This window comes from Dermacentor albipictus, unplaced genomic scaffold, assembly GCF_038994185.2.
Source record: "Dermacentor albipictus isolate Rhodes 1998 colony unplaced genomic scaffold, USDA_Dalb.pri_finalv2 scaffold_106, whole genome shotgun sequence".
Lineage (NCBI taxonomy): Eukaryota > Metazoa > Arthropoda > Arachnida > Ixodida > Ixodidae > Dermacentor > Dermacentor albipictus.
Genome location: NW_027225660.1, coordinates 95,106 through 119,017, shown reverse-complemented (window position 1 = coordinate 119,017; position 23,912 = coordinate 95,106). Strand labels below are relative to the sequence as shown.

At 44.8% G+C, this 23,912-nt stretch overlaps 1 protein-coding gene and 1 long non-coding RNA gene across 2 annotated transcripts in view; one reads left to right on the top strand and one right to left on the bottom strand.

Annotated features, from left to right (window-relative positions):
• The first annotated feature begins 2,355 nt into the window (after positions 1 to 2,355).
• LOC139053379 (uncharacterized) lies at positions 2,356 to 13,407 on the top strand. The gene is made up of 3 exons (XM_070530389.1): positions 2,356 to 3,254; positions 4,867 to 5,788; positions 13,045 to 13,407. The coding sequence occupies exons 1-3, from the start codon at positions 2,356 to 2,358 to the stop codon at positions 13,405 to 13,407; spliced, it is 2,184 nt and encodes a 727-aa protein (XP_070386490.1).
• A 5,431-nt stretch (positions 13,408 to 18,838) lies between these two features.
• Positions 18,839 to 23,912, bottom strand: part of LOC139053378 (uncharacterized) — a 77,007-nt gene continuing 71,933 nt past the window's right edge. Inside the window, exon 3 of the long non-coding RNA XR_011510448.1 lies at positions 18,839 to 19,517. This is a non-coding gene — a long non-coding RNA (uncharacterized lncRNA). The remainder of the gene's footprint in view (positions 19,518 to 23,912) is intronic.

Sequence of the window (23,912 nt, the reverse complement as noted above, 5' to 3'; positions counted from 1 at the left end):
TGAACAATATTATTAAGTAACCCTTAAATGAGATACCCAAACCGAAAGGGTTGTCTGCCTTGTGGAACGTCACGATGAGTCGATGACGCGAGATCATACACTACCGCAGTGTAAACACGCATGGCACAGTGTAAACGCGTGCTAGACACGCAATAGGCGTGGCGGTAACGACAAAGAAGCGGAGCTAATGGCTGATGATACTTCTTGATGACACAAGTAGATTCTGCAATTCTTCCGGACTAGACAGCGTCGATTTCAGGCAGCATTTCAACAACAGTGGCGGCGTAGTCTCTGACGTCGGACAAACAGGCTGGCTAGTAAAAAGACGTAACTAGAGAAATAATATTTGGGGTTTTACGTGCCAAAACGACTTTCTGATTATGAGGCACGCCGTAGTGGAGGACTCCGGAAATTTGGACCACCTGCATGGGGTTCTTTAACGTGCACCTAAATCTAAGCACACGGGTGTTTTCGCATTTCGCCCCCGTCGAAATGCGGCCGCCGTGGCCGGGATTCGATCCCGCGACCTCGTGCTCAGCAGCCCAACACCATAGCCACTGAGCAACCACGGCGGGTTAACTAGAGAATTAGCAACAAACATTTAAAGTTCATTTTCAGCACACCTAAATCTCTTGCAGCCTTACAGTTTGGCACCGGTCGATAACCAGAGTGCAAAATCGAGCGTATATTGGAGCTTTTATTAATATCAGTGGACACTGAGAAATCGCCAGAGTTGCCCTTTAAGGTTTTCCAACCGCCACTGCCGCAGCAGACGCAAAGGCCGACGCACGCATAGACACCACCGGCGACTGCCACGGCGAGGAGGAAGGGAAGGAGGGAATGCGCACACGAAGCGTCTTGCTCGGCGAAGCGCAGACAGCACTGGAGAGCGCACGCCAACCTGAGGCCGTCGAACGCGCGGTGGGTGACGACGCGAGAATGCGCGCACAAAGGCCAACGTCTTTTCGCGGTTGCGGCCTTCTAAGGGTTTTATTGCGACAGCAATTATATGGGCACTCCAGGCGCATAACTGCCGTAGCCCAGAGGTTCCGAATATAGTCCAAGGGCGATAAAACCGTCGCTGCGCGCCGTATGCTGTATGTGCGAACGAAAGCGTTCGAGGGTGAGCAGGCGAACGCGGTTCAATCCAGCACCTCGCGTGCGCCAGCGAGGAACGCGAGCCGGAAGCGTGCCCTCTCCTGATGCGCGCGATGCACGGGGGTCAGGCGAGGGAGGGGTGGCTGATCTCCGGCGGCTACTAGGGTGCGTCGATGTCCTCCTCACTCTCCGCTCTGAAGAGTGGAGACAACCGCGGCGTCTACTACGGCGTTAGTCACGTGAATGGCGAACGCCATAGTCGACGCCTTTGACGGAAGCCGTAGGGACGCGTTGCCGGCGCTCGTTTGTCTTGAAAGCGATCTGCGACGTAGCGCAAGTGGGCGCCTGCACGGGCCTCACCTTCAAAGCGATCTTTGATGTTTGTAGTTTGCGCGTAGTGCCGGTAGCTTGGTATGCGCTGTGCTTTCGACGTTTTGTTCCCGCTGGAAGCAACAGATGCATGAAGATAAATTCGTTTGCTGCTGCCCCGATCCCCACTCCAGCATTTTGACAGCGAGTTTCCGCGCTAATCGAGCGAGATGTGTACATGTTTACCTTTGCGCGCGTGACACCGTGCTTGTTAATTTAGATAAATCACGTTGACGGGCTTGTTGGATTCAAACCATGATAGAATGTGTAAGCGCGACTCAACAACGACGTAGAAAGCAGTCGACGCATAAAGACAGAGCTGCCTTTGGATGTCTGCTTCTTTCTACGTCCTCATTGAGTCAGGCTTACATATTCTGCCATTGTTATTTTCGACAGTGAGTGAATGTTTACAGTTTACATACGGTTGCTAAAACTACTATCCTTACCTGGTACAGCTATCCACTAATTTGCTATCGCAATCGGTGCTTCGCCTTTCGGACGAAACTGCGACATTTCTTTCAACCGTTGTGGGCGGCTTGGCGTACTTCGAACGTCAGCCCGTGGCTTTGGCGACGTGACACAAGTTGTTCATCACATAGGCGAATAGTAACATCGCCCAATCTTCGCAGCATTTCTTGCCTCTTACATAAATGGCCAATGGTTGGCGATATTATTTCCCTTTGGGGTCAAAACACGCTATACAACGCAACTAACATCCCTTGAGCGAAACGCGCTGCTCATCTTTAATAGGCAAGCACCTGTTTAGTCACTAAATCTTTGGCGCACCTTTTTTTTTGCTTCTACGCGCAGGTTCTACGTGAGACAACTGAAGTCTGCGTTCAGGTCTGCGTCTGCACAGCGTTTCGCCAACCAAGTGGCCGGTGAAGCATGTCTGAATTCTCGCAAGCTTTCGTCACCAAACGTGCACCCGACCGGGTCAGCATCGACTGGGACTCACTGAACATCCCGTGCACTAAGAAGGATGGTGCCAGCTGCAGCCTAATGAAACATCGTAATGATTTGAACCAAGTCTTTCGAGGTGCGTGCCTAGAGCTTGGGGAAGATAGGCGAGGAGAGAGCAGAGGTGCCGTCCTAATCGAGTGGGGCCAGGCACGCGCGTGCGCGTTCGCTCAACACGGCCCGGAGCAAGTCTCGCGCGAAGCGAGGGCACTGGATCTCCTCGAGCGTCTACTCGCCAAGCATCGCTGCATCACAGCGATAAAATTGAGCCCCATTTGGATTGGTCGTGCCTCGATGCGTTCAGCAATAAATCGCAATCGCTTCTTGAAAAGCATTACCATCTGCCAAACAATTATATCATCACCTAGCGATGACGGTATTTTCCTCGAAATGCTCAATCCTATTTCACAGCGTGGAAATGTGGCCCTCAAGGTCAACGAGGTTGACGAGGAACGGGCAGTCGACGTGACCATGCCTGGAAAGTCACTCGGCTTAGGCATGGATCATCTCACAACACTCGACATGTCAGATGTTCACATGACCGACACCCATGCACGTTGGCTGATCCGGGATCTTACTGAAAACAAGAGCATCACTGAACTCGGTGTCTCACACTGTGTGTTCGCCTATCGCGACGAAGCCTCCGACGCACTGTTCGCCAGATACCTCGCCAAAGAAGACTGCGCGCTGCGAAAACTGACTCTGAAATCGACTATTATTTACGGCAGACGGTTGCACCTGGCCCTGACGGAAATCATCGATGCACTCTGCAAGATGAATACTTTAGAGGAACTCAACGTAGTTATCGTCTTGGCGCCCGTAAGATTGTGAGTATTGCTTATAATTGCACCACGAACCGACGGTACACCAACAGGGCATCTCGAAGCACGTATTACGTGCTACGCAGCACGTATTCGCCCTGTAATGCCGAAAATGTCATTAGGAACATTAGAACTATCATATACTTAGTGTCAAATGTAATTTAATGGACGCAACTTAACGTAATGCCTATAATATTGTATTTCATGCGCTGTAGCTCGCTTTTGAATTGTGGAGAGTTCAGCGAACAAATCATTATTTGAATATTTGGCCCACAGACCGAGTTTATTTAGGATATCAGAGATTTCTTTCAGCAAAATCGGTCCTCATGGCTTCAAATAGAAGCGCACATGTTTAATACAGGGTGCTTCAGCAAACACTTTCAAAATTCTTTAGAAGTTGCCTGTAGCTGACAACAAAATTCTAGTTTATGAGCCGGTCTACTCGAAGTGGCGGAAACTATTTGCACAAAAGATTGAAATCCAAAATCCACTTATTAGGAATTCACTGATTATCTTTCTAGCCGAATATCTTATGAACCGTATTGCAATTTACAACTTGTAGCAGTGGACTTCGCAAGGCGGGTCCACTTGGACCGAATTCTCAGGACGACACCAGTTTCGAGATATAAATCGGAGAAATGAAAAAAATGCATTGCGGAGAAATGCATTTGGCATCCCAGTTACTTGTGTGCTTCAGTGCAAGAAACGACGTTTCCTTAAGAATTTAACTGGAATGCCAATGCGTGCCAATGACTGGTGTCATCTCGAAAATTCGTTCCAAGTGGTTGCGCTTTGCGAACTCCACGGCTAGAATTTGTAAATTGCACTGGGGGCCGAAAATTGTAATTAGTTAAAAACTTCATTAGTGAATTCTTATTACTTAGTCTGTCTTGCACCCCAATTTCTTGTGCAATTATTGTCCGCCGTAGACCAGCTCATGAACTAAAGCTGCGATATCTGCCAAAGGCATCGTTTAAATATATTTGAAAGTGTTCGCGTGAAACATCCTGCATCTCCTTCTTGTCGAACTACGATTGGAAATTACGCGCCTATGAACGCGATTTACGTCGCTCCGAGTTAGTTGTTTTCTTGGAATTTGTATTGTCATTAGTTGAGATTGCCATTGGTGTCGTGTATTCAAGCTCCTGTTTTATTCGTCACTCTAGGGGACAGCAGTGAATGGTCATTAGACAAAATTGAAGTTGCTCTTAAAGAAACACGAAAACGCTCTTTTAAGTGAGTAGAATTAGGTATCGTTTTCAATTGACTACTAGTAATTGCGAAGGGAAATGGTCAACACTGCCAGGGAAGAGGCCAAACTTGCTTCTAGTTGAATTTTGTGCCGGAACCTCAGCCCCTCATTTCGATATGGCCGCTTGGATATCAAATTCCTTTTATTTTAATTTACGCTGCTTCATTGACGCGATAGTTATCGACACCTTGTGGATCTTTTGGAATATAGCATGGTCCTCATTTGTTGAAACATAAGTTCTCTTCTACACCTTAAGAAACGTCGATTTCTGTTTCTTGTATTAGAATGCACTGGATCTCTCAAGAGCTTTTTACTTGAGGAATAATTTTTTAACAAATAGCTTTTTTTATCCCCATGTGTTTCCAGCATGAGCACGGTCACCCACATCGCCGAAGTCATCACACGGAGTGCCACACTACGGCGGCTGAGATTACCTTCAACGTATTGCGAATGTCTTGCGCATGAATTGGATGTATATATCCAGATTCCGGATCCCCAAGCCGAGAGGTGCATGGAGTCCTTGTGCCAAGCCCTGCAGAAACCGAACTCGACGCTCGGCCGGCTCTGCATCGACATGCGGACTTTCGGAGAAGCAGAGTGCCACGCCTTCTTCAATGCAGTCGCGAACAACAAGACACTGAAGACAGTGGTCGTCAACACCTTGCCCTGCATCGACGGACTCGACAGAGTCTCCAGAACTATCCGGGAGCGGGGACTCGATGACCGCGTTGTCGTCAAGGGACAACGTACGCACGGCAACACAAGGCAGCTGCAGCAATGCCCACAAATCTGCAATGCAACCATCAATACGCTGCTCCCAATCGCCAACATCCCGCACTCAATTATCCCATCTTTACGCGTTGTCAGTGGTTACCATCACATAACTTCACTGCAGGTTCATTGCTTTAGCTGCAAACCCAATGAATATTCCGCCTTGGCAGCATGTATAAGGGGCTCTACCGCGCTCACTGAAGTAGACATGCACCTGATTCCCACGCGTGTCCTTAAGACAAGCCCGGCGCTTCGGGAAGTGGAGGGAGAACTGGTGTCAGCTCTCGCTTCTAACATCAAGCTAGTCAGCGTCCACCTCATGGGCTTGCAGCTGACCTACGACGACTTGAACGTGCTCGCTCGAGGCGCTAGGAGGAGCCTCAGCCTCACCGAATTCATCATGAGTCCTGATTGCATCCTTTACAAGAGGTGTGATAGAGAGAGCTGTTCTGTACACGTGACCCAAGCGTCCCTCGAAGCATCCGAGCACACGGACGGCGCGCTGGCAGACATCCTGGTATGAATCTGCACTTTTTCTTTTTTTGTCTGTTCGCCATAACAAGGAAAGTGATAACCTACTAAAGACAGCGCCCGCAGAAGACTGTCCACATTGAATATTCTAGAAAAATTACTAGGTGGAACTCTTGATTGTCATTAGCATATTGCGTGATAAACGCGACCATTATCCATGATCTGCGCATGTGCACTGTGACAAATATGTCTGCTTAGAAGACAGTGAGTACTTCCAAATTTAGAAAGCGAAAAGCTGTCATTAAAGGTGTCTCAAGAATGCTCAACGCCACAAGAAGGCGTAGACAAATGTACCTATTATGCATGATTGACCCGTTAGCTGACTGATGAACTCGCCAGAGTGCCCCGCGGGATACTCCGTAAGACTTACGAAATTAATCTTGGTGCCGACTAGTCGTACAGTAAGCTTCGCTGGGTCGTTGACACATAGACTGCGACACACTGCGCCTTTCTTTGCCTGCAACTTTTAAACTAATGAAATGCATCGTTAAGTCTCCCACATGTTAAATAAACCTTCGATATTTCATGAAATTGAACTTGATTTTCCCCTTACGTTCACGTAAAGACGCTTACTCTAGCTATGCGAGTCGAGCATGACCGAACCACCAGAAAACGTTACTTCGCGAGAGTGGTCAAGTGCTCGAAGTTGGGTGCGGCAGTACGATTATTTTTGATGCGAAAAGCTTCGCTACGTTAGTCAACACCACGCTTCGCACGAGCCGGGCTATGTCGGAATTGGCTCCGATGGTGGATCCACACGACGGACGAAATCCCTCTTTTTCGCGACGGACTGCGCATCACGTGACTACGCGTTACGGATTTGTGCCGTCCGCGAGTCGTCCGCGACCCCCACGGATGGAAAATGCCGAGCTATTTTTCGCATCCGGATTTTGGGCGTCGAATATTGCGGATTTAGCCTAGCATGCTCTACAGTCTGGCAACAAGCGTGGCTTTGGGATCTTTCTGAAACAGCTTCATCGGTACTGACACTATTCGTGTCCAATTCGGACAAAACAACACCCATTGCGGCCAACCGTCGTTTCCTTTCGATCTCCATTTTCATTTAGAGTGAAAACACCTATGACAAAGTCTTTGTTACACCGATGGCGCCATCTAGAATGAGTAGAAACAAGCAATCATGTTAACTCACGGCCACTGAGATCCGCCCGGGCCGCCGCAACATCTTCGAGGCCATGTTCAGCCAATACAGCCACTCTAAGCCTACACGCCGAGAACCTGAGTATCGCTTTCGGAAACGGTGCCGCTCATCACAAATACATTGCTGTCGATGCTTCTGGACACAAATTTAAATCAAACACAATCCTCAGATTGAATGTTACGGGCCACACAGTGGACGACGACGACTTGACAGGTTCGAGGCGGACGGTAGTCGCTTCGGGCGTAGCCGCCATCTTTTTTTTTTCCGGCGCGGTCGTCTGCTCAGTCCGTCCGTCGTCTGGATGCGCTTCGCAGCAGGACGGGTGGCGGAATAAGCATCCGCGGCACAGATTTGCGCGGAGCCGTCCGTCGTGTGGATATGGTGTATTACGGGGAAGGTGGCCGCCGCGGGCTCCGTCACCTGACCTTTCGCCGCTGCCACTTGTGACGTCACGCTCGGCGCAGGTGGCCACTGCCGCGCTCTATGCGTCATCGTTTGACGTTCGCCGCAAGCGCGTGTTTATCGCGGACGCCGACTATATAACACCTTGCCAGAAAATAGGCCTCCGCATTGAACATGGAAGGACGAGAGAGTGATACCACCGATACAGAGAGCTGTGTTTATGGCTGTACCGAAATCGCAAGACAATGTGCCCAACAATGATGAATAAAGAAGTTTAATAATGCTGCATAACTTATGGTATATATATTTGATAAGCAATTTGCATAACTACACAAGGCACACGTATAGCATATCCATAAGTTAAACCGTACCGATCATACTGGAATCTTAACTCCGTGCCACTGGAGCAATGTATATTGCAGAGTCGAACGCGCTAACCACTAAGTAATCGCGGAACATCGATGCTGGATAATTAGCGCAAGACTTCACGCTGATTCGCCAAGAAGTGAAAAGGGGTTATGCATTTCGTAGGCGAGAAGGAGCAGCATTGCAGTGCACGAGGATCAGATTTCGGGGCATTGGAAAACAATGTGTTCTTGACAAGATGGCGGTGGTGTCCTTCTCGCGATTTTCCTCGTTATCATGCGCATGAAAATGGCAGCGGCGGCATAAAAGAGGCTCTACATGACAGTGATGATGATAAACTTCCCACAAGGTACACAACCACGATAGAAGATCCGCCGAAATTTAAGGTTGTTGGCGGAAAACAACCTGGATATGAATCGTCAAAGTCGATGCTCGACAGCGACGTCTGATCGTCAAATATCTCACGCATATCTCGTATTTCACTCCTGGCATCATTTGTTGTCAAAGATGTTTGTTGTCAAAGAAGCGTTTTATCAGCGCAACGATTCCTTCACCGGCCTCCTACATGCTGATCCAAACGCTGAATTAGTGAAACGATGGAAGGATTCTCCAAATTGACCATTCATTTAGAAAAACACACTGGGGTGACAAGACGTTGCACTAAGACTTTCTGCTAACGAACGAAGGAAATGCGAACTGTGCATGTTTTACACAAAACGAGTAAAAAAATACGTTATCTTATAGAAAAAAAACAATATATTTGCAGATAGCTCGAATTTAATGACATGTTCAGCGTCACGTAACACCTGATCTTAGGTGAGCAGGCACGTGGCTAATAAACTTTCGCACGCTACCTAATGAGATGAATGTTGGCAGATTCGAGACCCTCGACAATGGGCAAAAAAAAAGGATGTTAAACATCCGTACACAATAAGTCCCGCTGGCTAACACACCTATGGCCGTAGATCTAGTAAATATGGATAGCCAACTTAGTAACCAGATTGATAACCGTGGCTGTATAACAATTGGTAGTACAACGCCCGCGTAATGCTGGCGTTGTGGGTCCAGCTACCAACGGCGAAAAGTTACTGTTGCCACCGTTTTCATTTCCCTTTTTCTTGATTATTGTGCACAATTCAAAGGTTAATTTTCCCAATGCTTTCGCCTGCCTAATATATGTATGTATGTATATATATATATATATATATATATATATATATATATATATATATATATATATATATATATATATATATATATATAGTTGAATAAACGAAGGAGCACACTCACGAAAATTGCAGTTTTGATGTTTTAACGTTTCGGCCGTGGGACGGCCTTCGTCAGAATACACCTTTATGTTTGACATGGCTGCTTTTAAAATGCAGATATCGCTGTCGGTCAGTGGGCTTTCTGTAAAGATTTGTCGTCTAGTTACCATTGCTCAGAGATACCGAGACGTCAAGAAAGTTTATGCTGAGTGATGAATAGGAATGGGAAAAGGAAATGGACGGTACGGCGTTGTTAAAATCAGTAATGAAGGAAAGTAATGCAGCTTCACCATGGTGCCAAATTAAGAAAATGTCATCAATACATAACTAACCGCATTTTCGAATCTGGCACTTTTCCTCTATGTCTAAAGAAGGCTAAGCTTATTCCCGTATTTAAGAAAGGTGCCAAAGACCTAATTTCTAACTACAGACCAATAGCTATTCTTTCGTCTTTAAGTAAGATTATTGAGTATTTATTAGTTAAACGTTTAAATAACTACCTTGAAAAATTTAGTTTAATTAATCCCTGTCAGTTTGGTTTCCGTTCCGGTAGTTCTACTTGCTTAGCATTGCTCTCTTTAGCCGATTTTATTAAGAAATCTATAGACTGTGGTAAAGTCGTTGGCTCTGTCTTTTTGGATTTCACCAAAGCTTTTGACACGATTAACCACAGCATTTTGTTCACTAAACTTGAAGCATACGGCATTACTGGTCCCGCCTTAAATCTATTAAAAAGCTATTTGTTGGATAGGCAGTATGTGGTTTCTGTAGCGGGTGCCCTTTCTCAAACTAAAATAATTAACTTAGGTGTACCCCAGGGGTCCATTCTCGGTCCATTACTATTTATTATATACATTAATGACTTACCAAACCTTTTACATTCATCTCACTGCGTTTTATACGCCGATGACACCACCATATCATTATCAGACACGTCGTTAATCTCATTAACATCAAAGTTAAATGCTGCGCTAACTGACGTTATAGAATGGTGTCTCAGTAATTACCTAATTATTAATCCAGAGAAAACTAAATATATTATATTCAATAGCGGTCACAGGGTCCTAACTTCTCCACAAGCATTAACACTTGGTGCTCATCAAATACCAGCCGGTGACCTGGTTCTATTCCTCGGTGTTCTCCTGGATGCTAACCTCAAATTTGACTCCCACGTTAACAACATTAAGAAAAAAACGGCATTTGGCATTCGTGCTCTAATAAAAGCACGCGCCTTCTTTTCTCGCAAGGCTCTTTTATGACTTTACTTTGCTTTTATCCATAGTCATATTAACTATGGAATCGCTGCCTGGGGCAACACGTACAATTGCCACCTGTCATCAGTTCAGCATTTACAAAATCAAGCCATTCGTATCATTACTAGCAGTCCTCGTCAGTCAAATGCATCCATTTTGCTCCGTCAAAACCTCATTTTAACGACCGTGAACTTGTTTCAATATAATTTAACAATCTTATTTTTTAAGTTACTTAACAACCAATTGCTTTACGAATTCGTTGACCTAAATGATTTACATAACCACAATAGAACTAGGTTTGCCTTTAACAGAAATTTTTTACTGCCTCGTGTCCGTACCAACTATGGTAAACTAACATCATCTTTCGCTGGCATATCTTTATGGAATCATTTACCATCAAACATAAAATCACTCACATCATTCTATGCCTTTAAAAAATCCCTTAAAGAGTTCCTTTTGGCGCAGTGACGCAATTAAGGTTCCAAATGTATTATTTATTACCCTATTTCTCTTATGTTTTGTTGTTCACATGCTTGCTGTTGCCTTTAGTCGTTTTGCTCATAATGCTTTTTTATGTATTCTCATGTTTTTTGTGTCTGTTAAAATTTTGTATATGTATATTTCTAGCACACTTATATTTTTAGTTCATGTTCATCTCGGCCTGCCGATCATATTTTTCTCTATTTCGTTCTGTTCCTTCTTTACATAATTTAAAGGTTCTGTTGTACGCCAATATTATTTTTATTTTTTGTTAGTATTACGATACATTGTAATCACTTTTCTGTTGTTGCACTACAGTTCTTCGTTTCTGTTAGTGTACATTGTATAAGTTTTATTTCTGTCCTGCCACCTATGTAATTTTTTTTTCTTATAATTACCCACCGAGGGTCCCGGTTACAGTCTTCGACTTTGGGACCCTCGTCTGTAAAACAAAAATGTAACCGTTTCTTTGTTTGTAATGAATAAACTTGATTTGATTTGATTTGATTTGATTTGAATGAGGCGTTTGTAATAGAATGGTTTGAGGTAACGAGTAGCGAGGAAATTCTTTTCTAGCATGCCCATAAAAATGTTAGCATAATTGGGACCTATTTTTGTACCCGTGGAAGTGCCACTAGTTTGAACAGAATGTTCGCCGTCGAATTCAAAGTTGTTAAGTTCAAGGATTAGTGTTAGAATTATGCCAAGGGTAGAATCGTCAATGGGTTTGTCATCTACAGAGTCGTTATATGCCCGGAGTACAGACTGAATCCCATCTGTATGGAGAATGTTCGTGTACAACGACGCCACGTCTAGTGTGACTAGAAGAGCATCGCTAGGAACACGCAAGTCCGCGATATCATACAGGAAGTGCTTAGTATCTTTGATATAAGAAGAAAATTTAGGAGGAATTGAACTGATAAGGTTATCTACATAGCGGGACAAATTCTCTGTGACGGTACCTATTCCTGAAACTATTGGTCGCCCTGGGTTGTATTCCTTATGAATTTTAGAGAGGAGATAAAATTTATCAGCTACCGGGCTTAGGGGGACTAATGACTTAACTACAGATTTTTAAATCTTGTTTTCTTTGACGAGATTGTCTAAAGTTCCCTTTACCGTGGTTTTGAACTGGTCGGTAGGGTCGTAACTTAGGTGCCTGTAGAATGACTGATCGTTAAGATGTCTGTGAGCCTCACTTAGGTAACTAGCTTTGTCCATAATGACTACTGCACCACCTTTATCCGCAAGTTTGATGATGTCGTCACGGTTAGCCAATGTCTCCGTTGCATCCCTTTCTTTAGTGCTAAGGTTACGACGGAACGGTAATCGCATTTTGTGCATTCTGACGAAGGCCGTGCCACGGCCGAAACGTTAAAACATAAAAATGCTATTTTCGTGGGTGTGCTCCTTCGTTTCTTCAACTACCTATGCACCGGACCTACAGAACTTTTCGTTCAATTATATATATATATATATATATATATATATATATATATATATATATATATATATATATAAATGTCTGTGAGTGTGTGGAGAGATAGGATACGCGCTAGGCAAGAGCAGTACCCACCCTTTGGAGACACGATTCATGACAAGTGCTTTTTACTAAACGGCGAATGCTTAAAGTTACGTGGGTCTTGACCAGGGTTGCACCGGATTAACGTTTAATTACACTAGCAAGCTATCGTGTCAACAAAAGCCGAGTCCCACGGCCCAGTGCATTTGCAACGAGGCTTGTGTTACGCACTACGGCTATCACGATGTGACAACACGCTCGTCAATCACGTCGGATGCTTGCGTCATCTATACACATGCCAAAATTTTGTGAACGAATGTATTACGTACTTTGTTAGTGAACAAATCGGGAAATTTGCAAGCAACACTTGGTATCTGCTCGCACAGCGGTGATTGGAGATCGCTGGGAGAGGCCTTCGTACTGCAGATGACGTAAAAATAGACTGATGATGATGATGATGAAAGTGGTCTTTCTGTTCCCACAACGGCGTTCGCCTGTAATGTTTGTTTTCTCTATGTGAAATTCTATGGTTGCACTGGATGGCGCTTAAAGTTTATATGCTCATTCTCACGTTGCGTAGACTTCATATCGGCATTGTACGAGATTATTTCTGCGACGATGCAAGCGCTGCTATGATCGAGACGGCGCGTCATGTTTTCTTAGTGTATGCACGGCTACCTTGAATTTCCTTACCGATTTTCGCGTACACTACAGAAGTGCTTCGAATGGTTGACTTTCGCAGGCTTATATTTCTTTCGCTTTACCAACCGTGGCTCATCTCTATACACGCAGGATGTGGCCAGAAAGAACGCGTCCGCCGTCTCGGACGCTGCAGACTTCGTGCTGGGCGAACAAGATGGAGTCGAGGGTGCCCGCGCCGTCGAGCTGATGCGTGACCACCCGCGTCTCCTCGAAATGGTGATGGAAGGTGCTGACGTCACTAAGGCTGAAGCCAAGAAGAGAATCCGCAGGGCCCTGCTTCGTGTCCGCAGCAGTAGTATTGACGAATTTATGAGAGTGACTGGCGTCGTCAAGGAGTCGGTGCAGTGCCTCAGTCATCCCGGTGCCAGGAGGCTTCAGCTCACCGACATTGACCACGACTGCTGGCTCCACATTCGAAGTTTTCTGAAGATAGCGGACGTCGTGTCACGTTAAGCCAGTCCAGGTCAGTGAAAACAATCTGGTGTCTTTTTTTTTTGCCGTTTGCATGGGGTCGGGGCTTGAAGGAATAGCTCGTTTAACACAGCCTGACGAAAACGAATGTGGCCGTCTATAAAATAAGATGCAAATAATACGAATTTATCGTATATTGCTATCGTATCGTATTAAAATGAATTTGTTAAGTTCGTCAGATTCCTGCTACGATCGTCATTAGTCTTATGACTCAATTGCAAAACTCATATTAATTTTTCTATGTGCCACATAATACCTTTATAGTATAAAACGCACAACCTCAGAAGCCACATCAGGCACGTACCCAGGGGGGGGACCGGGGGGGCCCGGGCCCCCCCCCCCCCGAAATCCAGTGGCATACCCCCCCCCCCCTCCTCACCCACGCCACCACTCCTCACACATTCCTAAAGCGCCGCCGGATCAATGTTAAGACTTCGCAGCTGTTCATCGGTCAGCATTATGCTGCCTTTTTCACTCCTTTTAGATGGCGGTATAGTTAACGGCATATCTTGTAATGTGAAGGACAGTTTTCTCGTAGATTCCGCACCCGCGCGATTATCTCGAGATGCGTTCAGTTGTCACCATCTATTCAACCGTCACGCGCATAGCTGTTGCTTTTGTTAGTTCAACCTTCTTTGTTTAGGCTGATCCTGGGACCATGAGAGGGATGTGGCTATTACTCAGCTGGTCTGTACTCTCATGGAACGAGTTGCGGCCGGAGAAAACGTCAATTGCGTTTAACTTATCCCTTTGCTTCATTGTTTCCTTGAGTTACGGCTCACCCCGACGCTGACAGATGCCCGGAACCATATACACGTGATATGGGTTAGATAAGGTGAGAAATAAAATAATGTGAAAGAGCGTCCATCATGAAACCCTGCAATAACCCTTAAACCCATAAGCTGTCACCCGTTACCTCGTCTGTTTTTCCCTAACTGTATAGCACATTTCGTGCAAAATTGGCAACTGGAAACAAAAATCGCAAGGAGTTGAGAAATTAAGCGATCTACTAAGGGAGAGAGCCAAGGCAACAACCAAACTGCAAGCAAAAGCGAATAATTAAATAGTTAACCGTTGTTTATGAGAGTATTTATGGATCAACATCTTTTTATTTAAAAAGGAAGTAGAGAAAATGCCGCCGGAAGTGGAGAACAATTACTTGTTTTGAATGACGCTTCTACAGTTATTGGTCGAACCACCTCACGTAGCGACTTTTCTGCTGTGCTTATGTGGGTGTTTTTCTAACCTTTCGCAGTGAGCGCAGTACGTCTAGAACCGGAGAGTCCTGCGCTCTACGCGGTTGTATGGGACTGGCGGCCGCACAGTGCTACGCATTTCGCGGAACTGTCAAAACTGATCAACAAGGCGAAAATAATTGATATCCAAAACTATAACATGAGAAAGACTGAAGAATCCGTAAAAAAATGGACGCAGCCTGAAATCAGTAAAAAAGAAACCTGGCATACGACAAACCATGATGTATGCACTAAAAGATAAGGAGGATATTATCATCAGCAATCTCGAAGATATAGTAAAAGCAACGGAAAATTCTAAGCTGACCTGTATACAGTACCCACAGGAGTCACGATAGTTCAGTTAGAAACAGCAATGAACAGGATACAGAAACTCTCATATAACTAGCGATGAGGCCAGAAGGGCCCTGCAAGACATGAAACGATGAAGAGCGGGAGGATAAGATGGAATAACAGTCGATTTAATCAAAGATGAAGGAGACATAATGCTTGGAAAACTGGCAGCTCTTTATACGACGTGTCTATCGACTGCAAGGGTCCTAGAAAACTGGAAGAATGCAGACATTATACTACTCCACAAAAAAAGGAGACGTTAAAAAATTGAACAATTATGGGACCATTAGCTTGCTCCCAGTATTATATAAAATATTTACCAAAATAATCTCCAATAGAATAAGGGCAACACTAGATTTTGTCAACCAAGGGAACAGGCTGGCTTCAGGAAGACATACTTCACACTGGATCACATCCATGTTATCAATCAGGTTACCGCAAAATCTGCAGAGTACAATAAGCCTCTCTATGTGGCTTATATAGATTACGAAAAGGCATATGATTCAGTAGAGATACAAGCAATCGTAGAGGCACTACGTAATCAAGGAGTACAGAACTCTTACGTAAAAAGCTTGGAAAATATTGCTACATGCGTGAGGTATTTGTTTGTTTGAACGGGGCGCGAAGGCGCCATCACTCCAGAAAAGAGGAGGAAGAACGAACTGGGCTCGCGCTGTGAATCTAACCGGTCAGCGCATCAACCGTTGTTGTAAATATAATCTGTAAATAGTTTCTCGTCTTACTGACTCGTCTTTCGCGTTAGAATATCTACGAGGTTCTACAGCTACCTTAATTCTACACAAGGAAAGCAGGGGTCCGACAGGGAGACACAATTTCTCCGAAGCTATTTTCTGTGTGCTTAGAAGAATTCAAGCTATTAAACTGGGAAGGCTTAGGAGTAAAGATCGGCGGCAAATATCGCGGCAACCTTCGGTTTGCCGATGACATTGTTGTATTCAAAAACAATGCAGACGAGTTACAACAAATGATTGCAGACCTTAACAGAGAGACTGTAAGAGTGGGGTTGAATATTATTATGCGGAAGATGAAGATACTGATAAATAGCCGGGCAAAGGAACAAGAGATCAGGATGGCCAGTCGGCCACTAGAGACTGTGAAGGAGTACGTTTACCTAGGTCAATTAATCAGAAGGAACACTGATCATGAGAAGGAAATTCACAGAAGAATAAAAATAGGTTGGATCGCATACAGCTGAGATTGCCAGCTCCTGACTGGAAGCTTACCATTATTATTGAAAAGTAAAGTGTGCAATCAATACATTTTGCCAGTGGAATATGTCCAGTGCGAATGCATTTGCCAGTGCATTTCCCAGTGCATTTTGCCAGTGCATATGGGGCAGAGACTTGAGAGCAAGTTAAGGACCACGCAAAGAGCGATCGAACGAAGATTGCTAGGCATAACGTTAAGAGCGAAAGAGAGTGGTTTGGATCAGAGAGCGAACGGGCATAGAATATTCTAATTGACATCAAGAGGAAAATATGTAGCTGGGCAGGTCATGTAATGCGCCATTTAGATAACCGTTGGACCATTAGGGTTACAGAATGGGTACCAAGAGAAGGGAAATGCAATCGAGGACGACAAAACACTAGGTGGAGCGATGAAATTAGGAAATTCGCGGTCGCTAGTTGGAATCGGTTGGCGCAGGTGAGGGGTAATTGGAGATCGCAGGGAGAGGCCTTCGTCCTGCAGTGGACATAAAACAGGCTGATGATGATGATGATGATGATGATGATGATGATGATGATGGAGGAGGAGGAGGAGGAGGAGGAGGAGGAGGAGGTGGTGGCCCCCCCCCCCCGAAAAAAAATCCTGGGTACGTGCCTGAGCCACATATATCGTAAATATTGAATATCTTCTTGGATAGCATTTCTGTCACATGGGGGACCAAGAAAAATTACCGTATTATTTATACCTTTACTTTTTTTCCATACATAACAATAAATTTATAGCGACATCACTGACAATCTGATTGGTCGTCAGTGATGGTTGTTGGGCCTTCTTATTCATCGATAGCTGTACAGGCGAGAGAGTTTTTGAAAGGTGAACATGCTGTCCCGGTTATGCCGGCCTTGTTAGCTCGTTTAGTGAGAATAAAATATTATCACGAGGAATAGAATTAAGGGGAAATTTTTTAGATAAACGAGCGTGACACTTGAGATTCCGTGTAGCATTTACCAATTGTTTTTTTTTTCGTATATATATATATATATATATATATATATATATATATATATATATATATATATATATATATATATATATATATGAAGGAAAATTGTCATGCCACTTCATCTAGCAGTCTGTTGCATTAAACGAATGTCTTCGGCATTTACAATATAAAAACATACCAATAGCGCTAAACGAACCTAGAACATGTTTATACTAGCTGGTCTGCAGACTACATTTCCTTTCATTTATCGGGAGGTCTGTGTATCGCGATGACATAGTACGGAAAATCGTCACACGGGATGCAAACATCTATCTCTCGGTGCTCTGCTGTGCTACCAAACAGAGCCGCGCAGTGAGTGGCTGTGTAGGACATAACTAAGCATTTTACTGGACGGAATTAATTTATTTCCATAAATTGACCTGCTAATTGCCTTCTCCTTTTCTTAACGCCTTTATTTCCAAGGCCCGCAAGCTACCACAAGTTAGAGGAATAAAATAGCGCTGAAAAGGGCCACTTGGTGGTCGTTCATAGTTTCATCTTGCTCTATGTGTATAGTACAAAAAACCGAGACCCCAAGTTATCATGCGCAAACTTCAACTACTCTCAATACTGTAATGACACAGAGACGCAAACGGAACATATAAGGTCCAATTGACTGAAAGATTACACTTCTGCAACAGATATTTTATTCGTAACTGAAACAGACCTTTTATAAACTAGCAAGTGATGAAATATCACGACCTCTCATTTTGAATGAGTTGACATGCACGAATGCTTTTATTTTCTAGACACCCAGCAGTGTGACACCGAGTCTACTAAGGGTGTTCACACATTTGTATGATTATTGCTTCCTTGTTGTGTTGTTAATGCTTATCAGTAAATTTTACCAATATCTCCTTCATTCTGCAGTCTTCGGCAGCAGAGTTTGGCAGCCCGAGGGGAGAAGAAACCAAGGTGGCTCCTCCTGCTGGCGTCGAAGTAAGGCTGTAAATAGTGGCTGTTACGTTTCAACTAGCAGGGCTCGTTCACGCACCTCTTGACTTTTCACGTCCTTTACATCGCCGACCCAGGAAGCTGTTAAGAAGCCACTGAACATTGTTTGCTATCGTCGATCCGGAATTGTTCCAGCGCGTATTCATTGTGTGGTGGCGTTGAAGCAGTGGAGGAGGCGTCCTGTCCTTTTCCTCGTGTTACTTCAGGTGACATTAATGGCGATTGAAGTTTGCTTGACATGTGCCAATTTTGCAACTATAGTGGCGTGCCCATCTTTCTTTATTGACCCTGATTTCAGTCCTGAAACAAAGCTTAGATGTATATCTATCTCACCCGATACTATGTGCAGCTGTTGTTTTAAGTTGCATTGTGCACGTCGGAGGGAGTGATTTAAGGCACTTATTAGGCGCTAGTGTTCTGCAAAGTAATGTCTATGGTTTTATTGCGGTAATTAGAAACATGCAATAACGCGGACATGCGTCTTCCAGCGTGTCTAAAACCATGTGCTCGAGTGCCCAGAACATTCTTGTGCTTTTGTATTAATCTCTCCGTAAAGTGTAAACTATCAGTTTTGTACTGTGCATTGTAACCGTCATGCCTGGCGAAAGTAAGAAATACCCTATGCGTGTTTCTGCAGTGGAGCCTGAGCAAGCATTTAGAGCTGGAATCAGTTCGCTACAACCATTGAATGTAAGAGACTAGCGACGAGAACTCGAACGAAGTTGAACTTGAACGTGACAGAGTTTCGGTTATTTCCTTCAACGGATTCTCATTCCCCTTTAAGGCATTTTATTTAGGTTTCTTTTTACACAGAGGAAAAGTCAAGTATACATTACCACACATTCGACATAAACTGTCAGGCATAGTTATATTATCGCACTTATCGCACTCGGTATGAAATGGTACATCGACAGTCAGAAGGCACTTCATTCTTAGACTACATTTATCAGAGTACGTATAGTTCTGATTGCAAACCACGCGTTGATACTACGGTGGTGAAACTCAAAGGACACAATAAGCTTCTCAAACCAAGAACAGTAGTGAAGTTAGGATTAGCCATGTATATATATTGCCTAACTGTATTGCGATCAGATAATGACACAGTAGATGTGGACGGCATGTAAATGGGGGGGGGGGAGGAGCAGTGAAGGACTAAAGGACTACGCGCAATGACAATTTCTAGTGATTTTGACTCCATAAAGCGAGTTTCATTCACGCAGGAACCACTCAGCTTGTGTTGGCAGCAGATTGTCGTAACCACAGTGGCAGGTGAATGAACTGGAGAACAAGTTCGTTGTCGACAGATTTGCGTTTCTTGTTGCCTGTAAGTAAAGATTGCAATAACTGAGCGTGCCATGGCAAAAAGACTGTTTGTGGCCATTCATTAAATAAAGTGCATGCTGTATATAGAAGAAATGCCGAAATTTAACACTCCCAAGGTTAGTTTAGTAGTAAAGTACAGATACCCCAGATTGTGGATGGCAAAACGGCGCCGCGGTATCTCAAATGGTAAGAATACCGCTTGATCCACTTTCATCTCCATTAATTTATCATTTCTTTAATTCGATTTGTAAGTACAAATAATTTACCTTATGATGTTTTTCTTGGTGCCCTTGTTTGTTGGTTTCTTATGACATGGTTAATAAAAATCGGGCCCCTCGGCGGCCTTTCTTCTCGATCATTAAATTACGAGAGTCTCGAACCCGGCAACATTGATGCCTTGAGTTACGTTGTGTGCGTTTATCGACCAGTTGCCGTCCCCCAAATAGATCACGGACTCGTGACGCCTGCGACAAAAAAGGTGTTTCACATTCGACGCCTAGGTTCGTGAGGGGTGGCGCTGGCTAACCCTCCCAGGGATAGTCCCTGCAGTAAGCCGCATAGAGTGAATGGTAAACCGGGGTCGCCGCAGTAGCTTAATCGGCAAGAGAATCGCATGTTTGATGCGAGCACGTCGGTTCGTATATCACCTGCCGCCAGTTCTTCATTCATTTTCATTTCGATTTGTTTCTCATTTTTATTTATTGTGTAATTTCCCCTCCGTTGCTCTAGGTGTCCTTGTTTGTTGTCTTATGATATGGTCAACAAAAATGGGGCCCCTCGGTTCCCTTTCGTCTGGTTCGTGATATATATATATATATACACATATGTATATATGTGTTTGTGTGTGTGTGTGTGTGTGTGTGTGTGTGTGTGCGTGTCTGTGTGTGTGTGTCTGTGCGTGCGTGTCTCTCTGTGTGTGTGCGTGTGTGTGTGTGCGTGTCTGTGTGTGTGCGTGCGTGTCTGTGTGTGTATGTGTGTGCGTGCGTGTCTGTGTGTGTGTGTCTCTGTGTGTGTGTGTGTGTGTGTGTGTGCGTGCGTGTCTCTCTGTGTGTGTGTCTGTGTGTGTGTGCGTGTGTGTGTGTGTGTGTGTGTGTGTGTGTGTGTGTGTGTGTGTGTGTGTGTGTGTGTGTGTGTGTGTGTGTGTGCGTGCGTGCGTGCGTGTGTGTGTGTGTGTGTGTGTGTGTGTGGAGAGAGACGTGAAGAAGAGGGAGAAATGGTAGTTTTTGGCAATGAACCCCCCCTCCCCAAATATGTTTCTCGCTACGCCACTACCTTCTTAGTCACCTTGAGCCGCACACGTCGGCTTCCCACTAATGCCAGCGTATCTTCGATATCGCACTCTCCTATCCCTGTATCCAACATGTTTAGTCAGCACGACAAGATTGTTAAAGCATATCGGAAAATTTTCACTAAGTATGTGCCGCGCCGTTTTACGCGTTACCACTATGTGATTGGGCACTCAGTGCAGTAAGATTCCCTTTGCACTACAACAACGGGTACCACAGCAATTAGTTGTCAGCCCCTTTAAATCTTCGTTTTCAATCTTTTCAGAGACTGTTAAGCTGCACGAGTGACTTTCGTAATTCGTAAAAGAAAAAAAAATATCAGTTTCGACGTGAGGGCCAATCAATGAATGTGATGGGCATGATTAAATGAAGTGCAATGTTCGTAGGTGTAGTGGCAGTACCAATTGGAGCAAACGTAAGCAGCCTATGTATAAACGAGCTGTTGCGTTAGACAACCTCTGTTTGAATCCTTTCATCGGACAATCTCATTTTATTTATTTTTAAATTTTATTTCAGTACAAACTCAAGGCCCTCCGTTTGAAGGTATTACATAGAGGGGAAATGCAACATCGCTAAAGGTAGCATGTAACAGGTGACAACAATATGGAAAACAATATAAAAATGAAAGCCAATGTCTTTCTTTGCGAACGGCACTTTTCCGTATCGGTTATGTTTCAAATCTCCTATCTGGGCCAATCCCGCAAATAGTGGAAATCTGGGCTGATAAAATTACATTACTGTCAGGTTTCAGCTCTGTTACTGTTTCGCACTTCTCAAATTTATGTCACAGAGAAATTATGCATGCGGTGTCGTTGTTTTGTTTCCTGGCATTTGTTTGTGGGCCGCCATTCTCAAAATTCTGAGGAATAATTTTGTCAAGAATGTAATCCCTGGTCTGAGCATCTCTCTGTCAGGGACTGAGCATGCCTGATAGTGTCCTATTAAGGAAGGCATCAGGCTTCGCAAGCGCCGGGTAACAACATCTGTGAAAGTATTGTAGTCAACGATCAAAAGCGTCATTGTCTTCCATGATGATGATGGATGGTGGTTAGGTATCAGCACAATGCGACCGTAGCGAAAACTACATGGGAATTTAAAGTCCTCAAAGCGGTGGTTCATAATAGATACGAAAGTGGCACCAATATATTCTCAGAACGCTAGATAAAACTGAACGTGTAACCAGTCTGGCTCTTGGGCCGAGCCAGGCTTGCGGGAAGGTAATGCTCCCTTCGCTTCATCAGCTGACGGTCATGCACAAAGATGGTCAGCTACCTCACGTGGAACCTGAGGGAGCCCACTAAGCACTGTACGAAATCCTCGCGAGCCAAAATCTATTTGCATAGTCGTACGCGCCATGTTTTCAAAATACCTTACAATGAGCGATTAATCAAGAAAGGGACGCTACGTAACAGGAAGTGCTCTTTGGGCCGCCGAACCGAATGCATTCGCCTGTCTAAATAGCGAGTTTCTTTCAAACATGAGAACTACAGGGTGTGCACGCGGATTACGTCTGCGTCGCCGAGCAGCAGCTGACAAAGAGGACGGTGCGATGAGGTGTTGGAAACGGCTCCGTAGCTCACGCTGCCATGACCGCATCCACGGAGTCAGTTGATTGACCCGAAGGGCAACACGGAGCTTCATGGCAGTATCCGCGTGGTCTTTTGACATGCGTAGTCTGAGTGCACGTCCTTCAACTGAACAAGGCAGACAGACACCACTACGCCTTGAGCGCGTCCCATGACTCTGGGGCAGATCTAGAAACAGAGGCGTGCCAGACTTTTGACAAACAAGAGCGCGAGCACGCGTCTTGTAGAACGCGGATGTCTAGACGCCAAGAATTTGCTCATGAGAAAGTTGGGAAGCGAGTTTCAAGCATAACTGGCCTGTGATTGGCAATATAAACAGGGGATGAATCTGAAGTTATCACATCAGATCGGGTGACGTACTGCGCTAAAGTGCTTGGCACATACCTATGGTCTAACCTGCTTCTCGACGCGCCGCGTCGCCATGTCCAGGCAAATCAAGAACCATTAAAAATACGATGTGAATCCAGCAACGAAAAGTGCTGGACGAGGGGACGCAACTCCCGTGCGTTCCAATCAAGGCGACCCCAGCCTGGCCTTGCACATCTGCTCGCGTGTCTAAGACGCAGTTAAAATCCCCAACGAACACCACCTGATGGCCATCCTGGATATACACGTCAAGGCGACGAAAAAAATCAATGCACTTAATGGCCTGCGCCGGTCCATATATACACAGAATACGTCACCTAAATGAAGATAGCCCACAATCAAATGCCGATATCCGCCCTTGCCCCATCATAAGATACATGAAGATTTCACAACCGAGTTCTGTTTAAAATAATAATACCGACTCCACCAGAGCGTGATGCCGCTAAGGTGAAAAAACTGTCAAAGCCATGTATACTCACAATGCATTTGAAATGTTAACAGAGCAGATTGAATGGGTACAGTTCAACATAGGACTCTTTGGTATCAGCAATATCTAAGGCACACGCATTCTGTTGAATTTCGTTTGATATTATGCACCTAAACTGACAAATATTATTCGCGATAAGAAAGGAGAAGGCTACCTTTTAGGCAGGAAAACGTCACACCTTATATCAAACTCGCGAATTTAGAGAATTGAATTTGGTTAAAGCACAGTTGTCACCGCAGCAACTGCAACAGTCTTCTACATTAGTGTCTTTGACCTCAATTTTCGCATCGCACTTTGTGAAGGGACTAAGAGCTGGCCAGAATGTGTTGTGAGAAGCTGATGGAAGTGAAATGACTCTAATTCATAGTGATAGAAACCAGCACGCGGTTCGGGATTTAAGTAGGAATTATAATTTTATAATTTTGTACGAGCAGCATTCCTCGGGATAGTTATTCGGGCGAGTTTCCCACGCTAAGGCGCTAAGCGTGCGGCGCTCGCCTCGCACATGCTTAAAGGGCCCCTGAAACGGTTCGGATAAATTTTGTAGGCGCGTAGGGTACAGCTTAAGTAGAACATTCGCACCACACTTTAAGTGAAGCGTTACGTATAAATGGAGCTGCAAGCGATTAGAAGTTACCCTCCTCCCTAGGTATGCTTTTCCTCCTCAAC

Bases quoted from the DNA above. Each gene is read 5' to 3' on its own strand.
- LOC139053379 (XM_070530389.1), top strand. From the start codon at position 2,356: ATGTCTGAATTCTCGCAAGCTTTCGTCACCAAACGTGCACCCGACCGG. The intron at 3,255-4,866 runs GTGAGTATTGCT...ATGTGTTTCCAG, and splicing joins GTCTTGGCGCCCGTAAGATT to CATGAGCACGGTCACCCACA. The intron at 5,789-13,044 runs GTATGAATCTGC...CTATACACGCAG, and splicing joins GCGCGCTGGCAGACATCCTG to GATGTGGCCAGAAAGAACGC.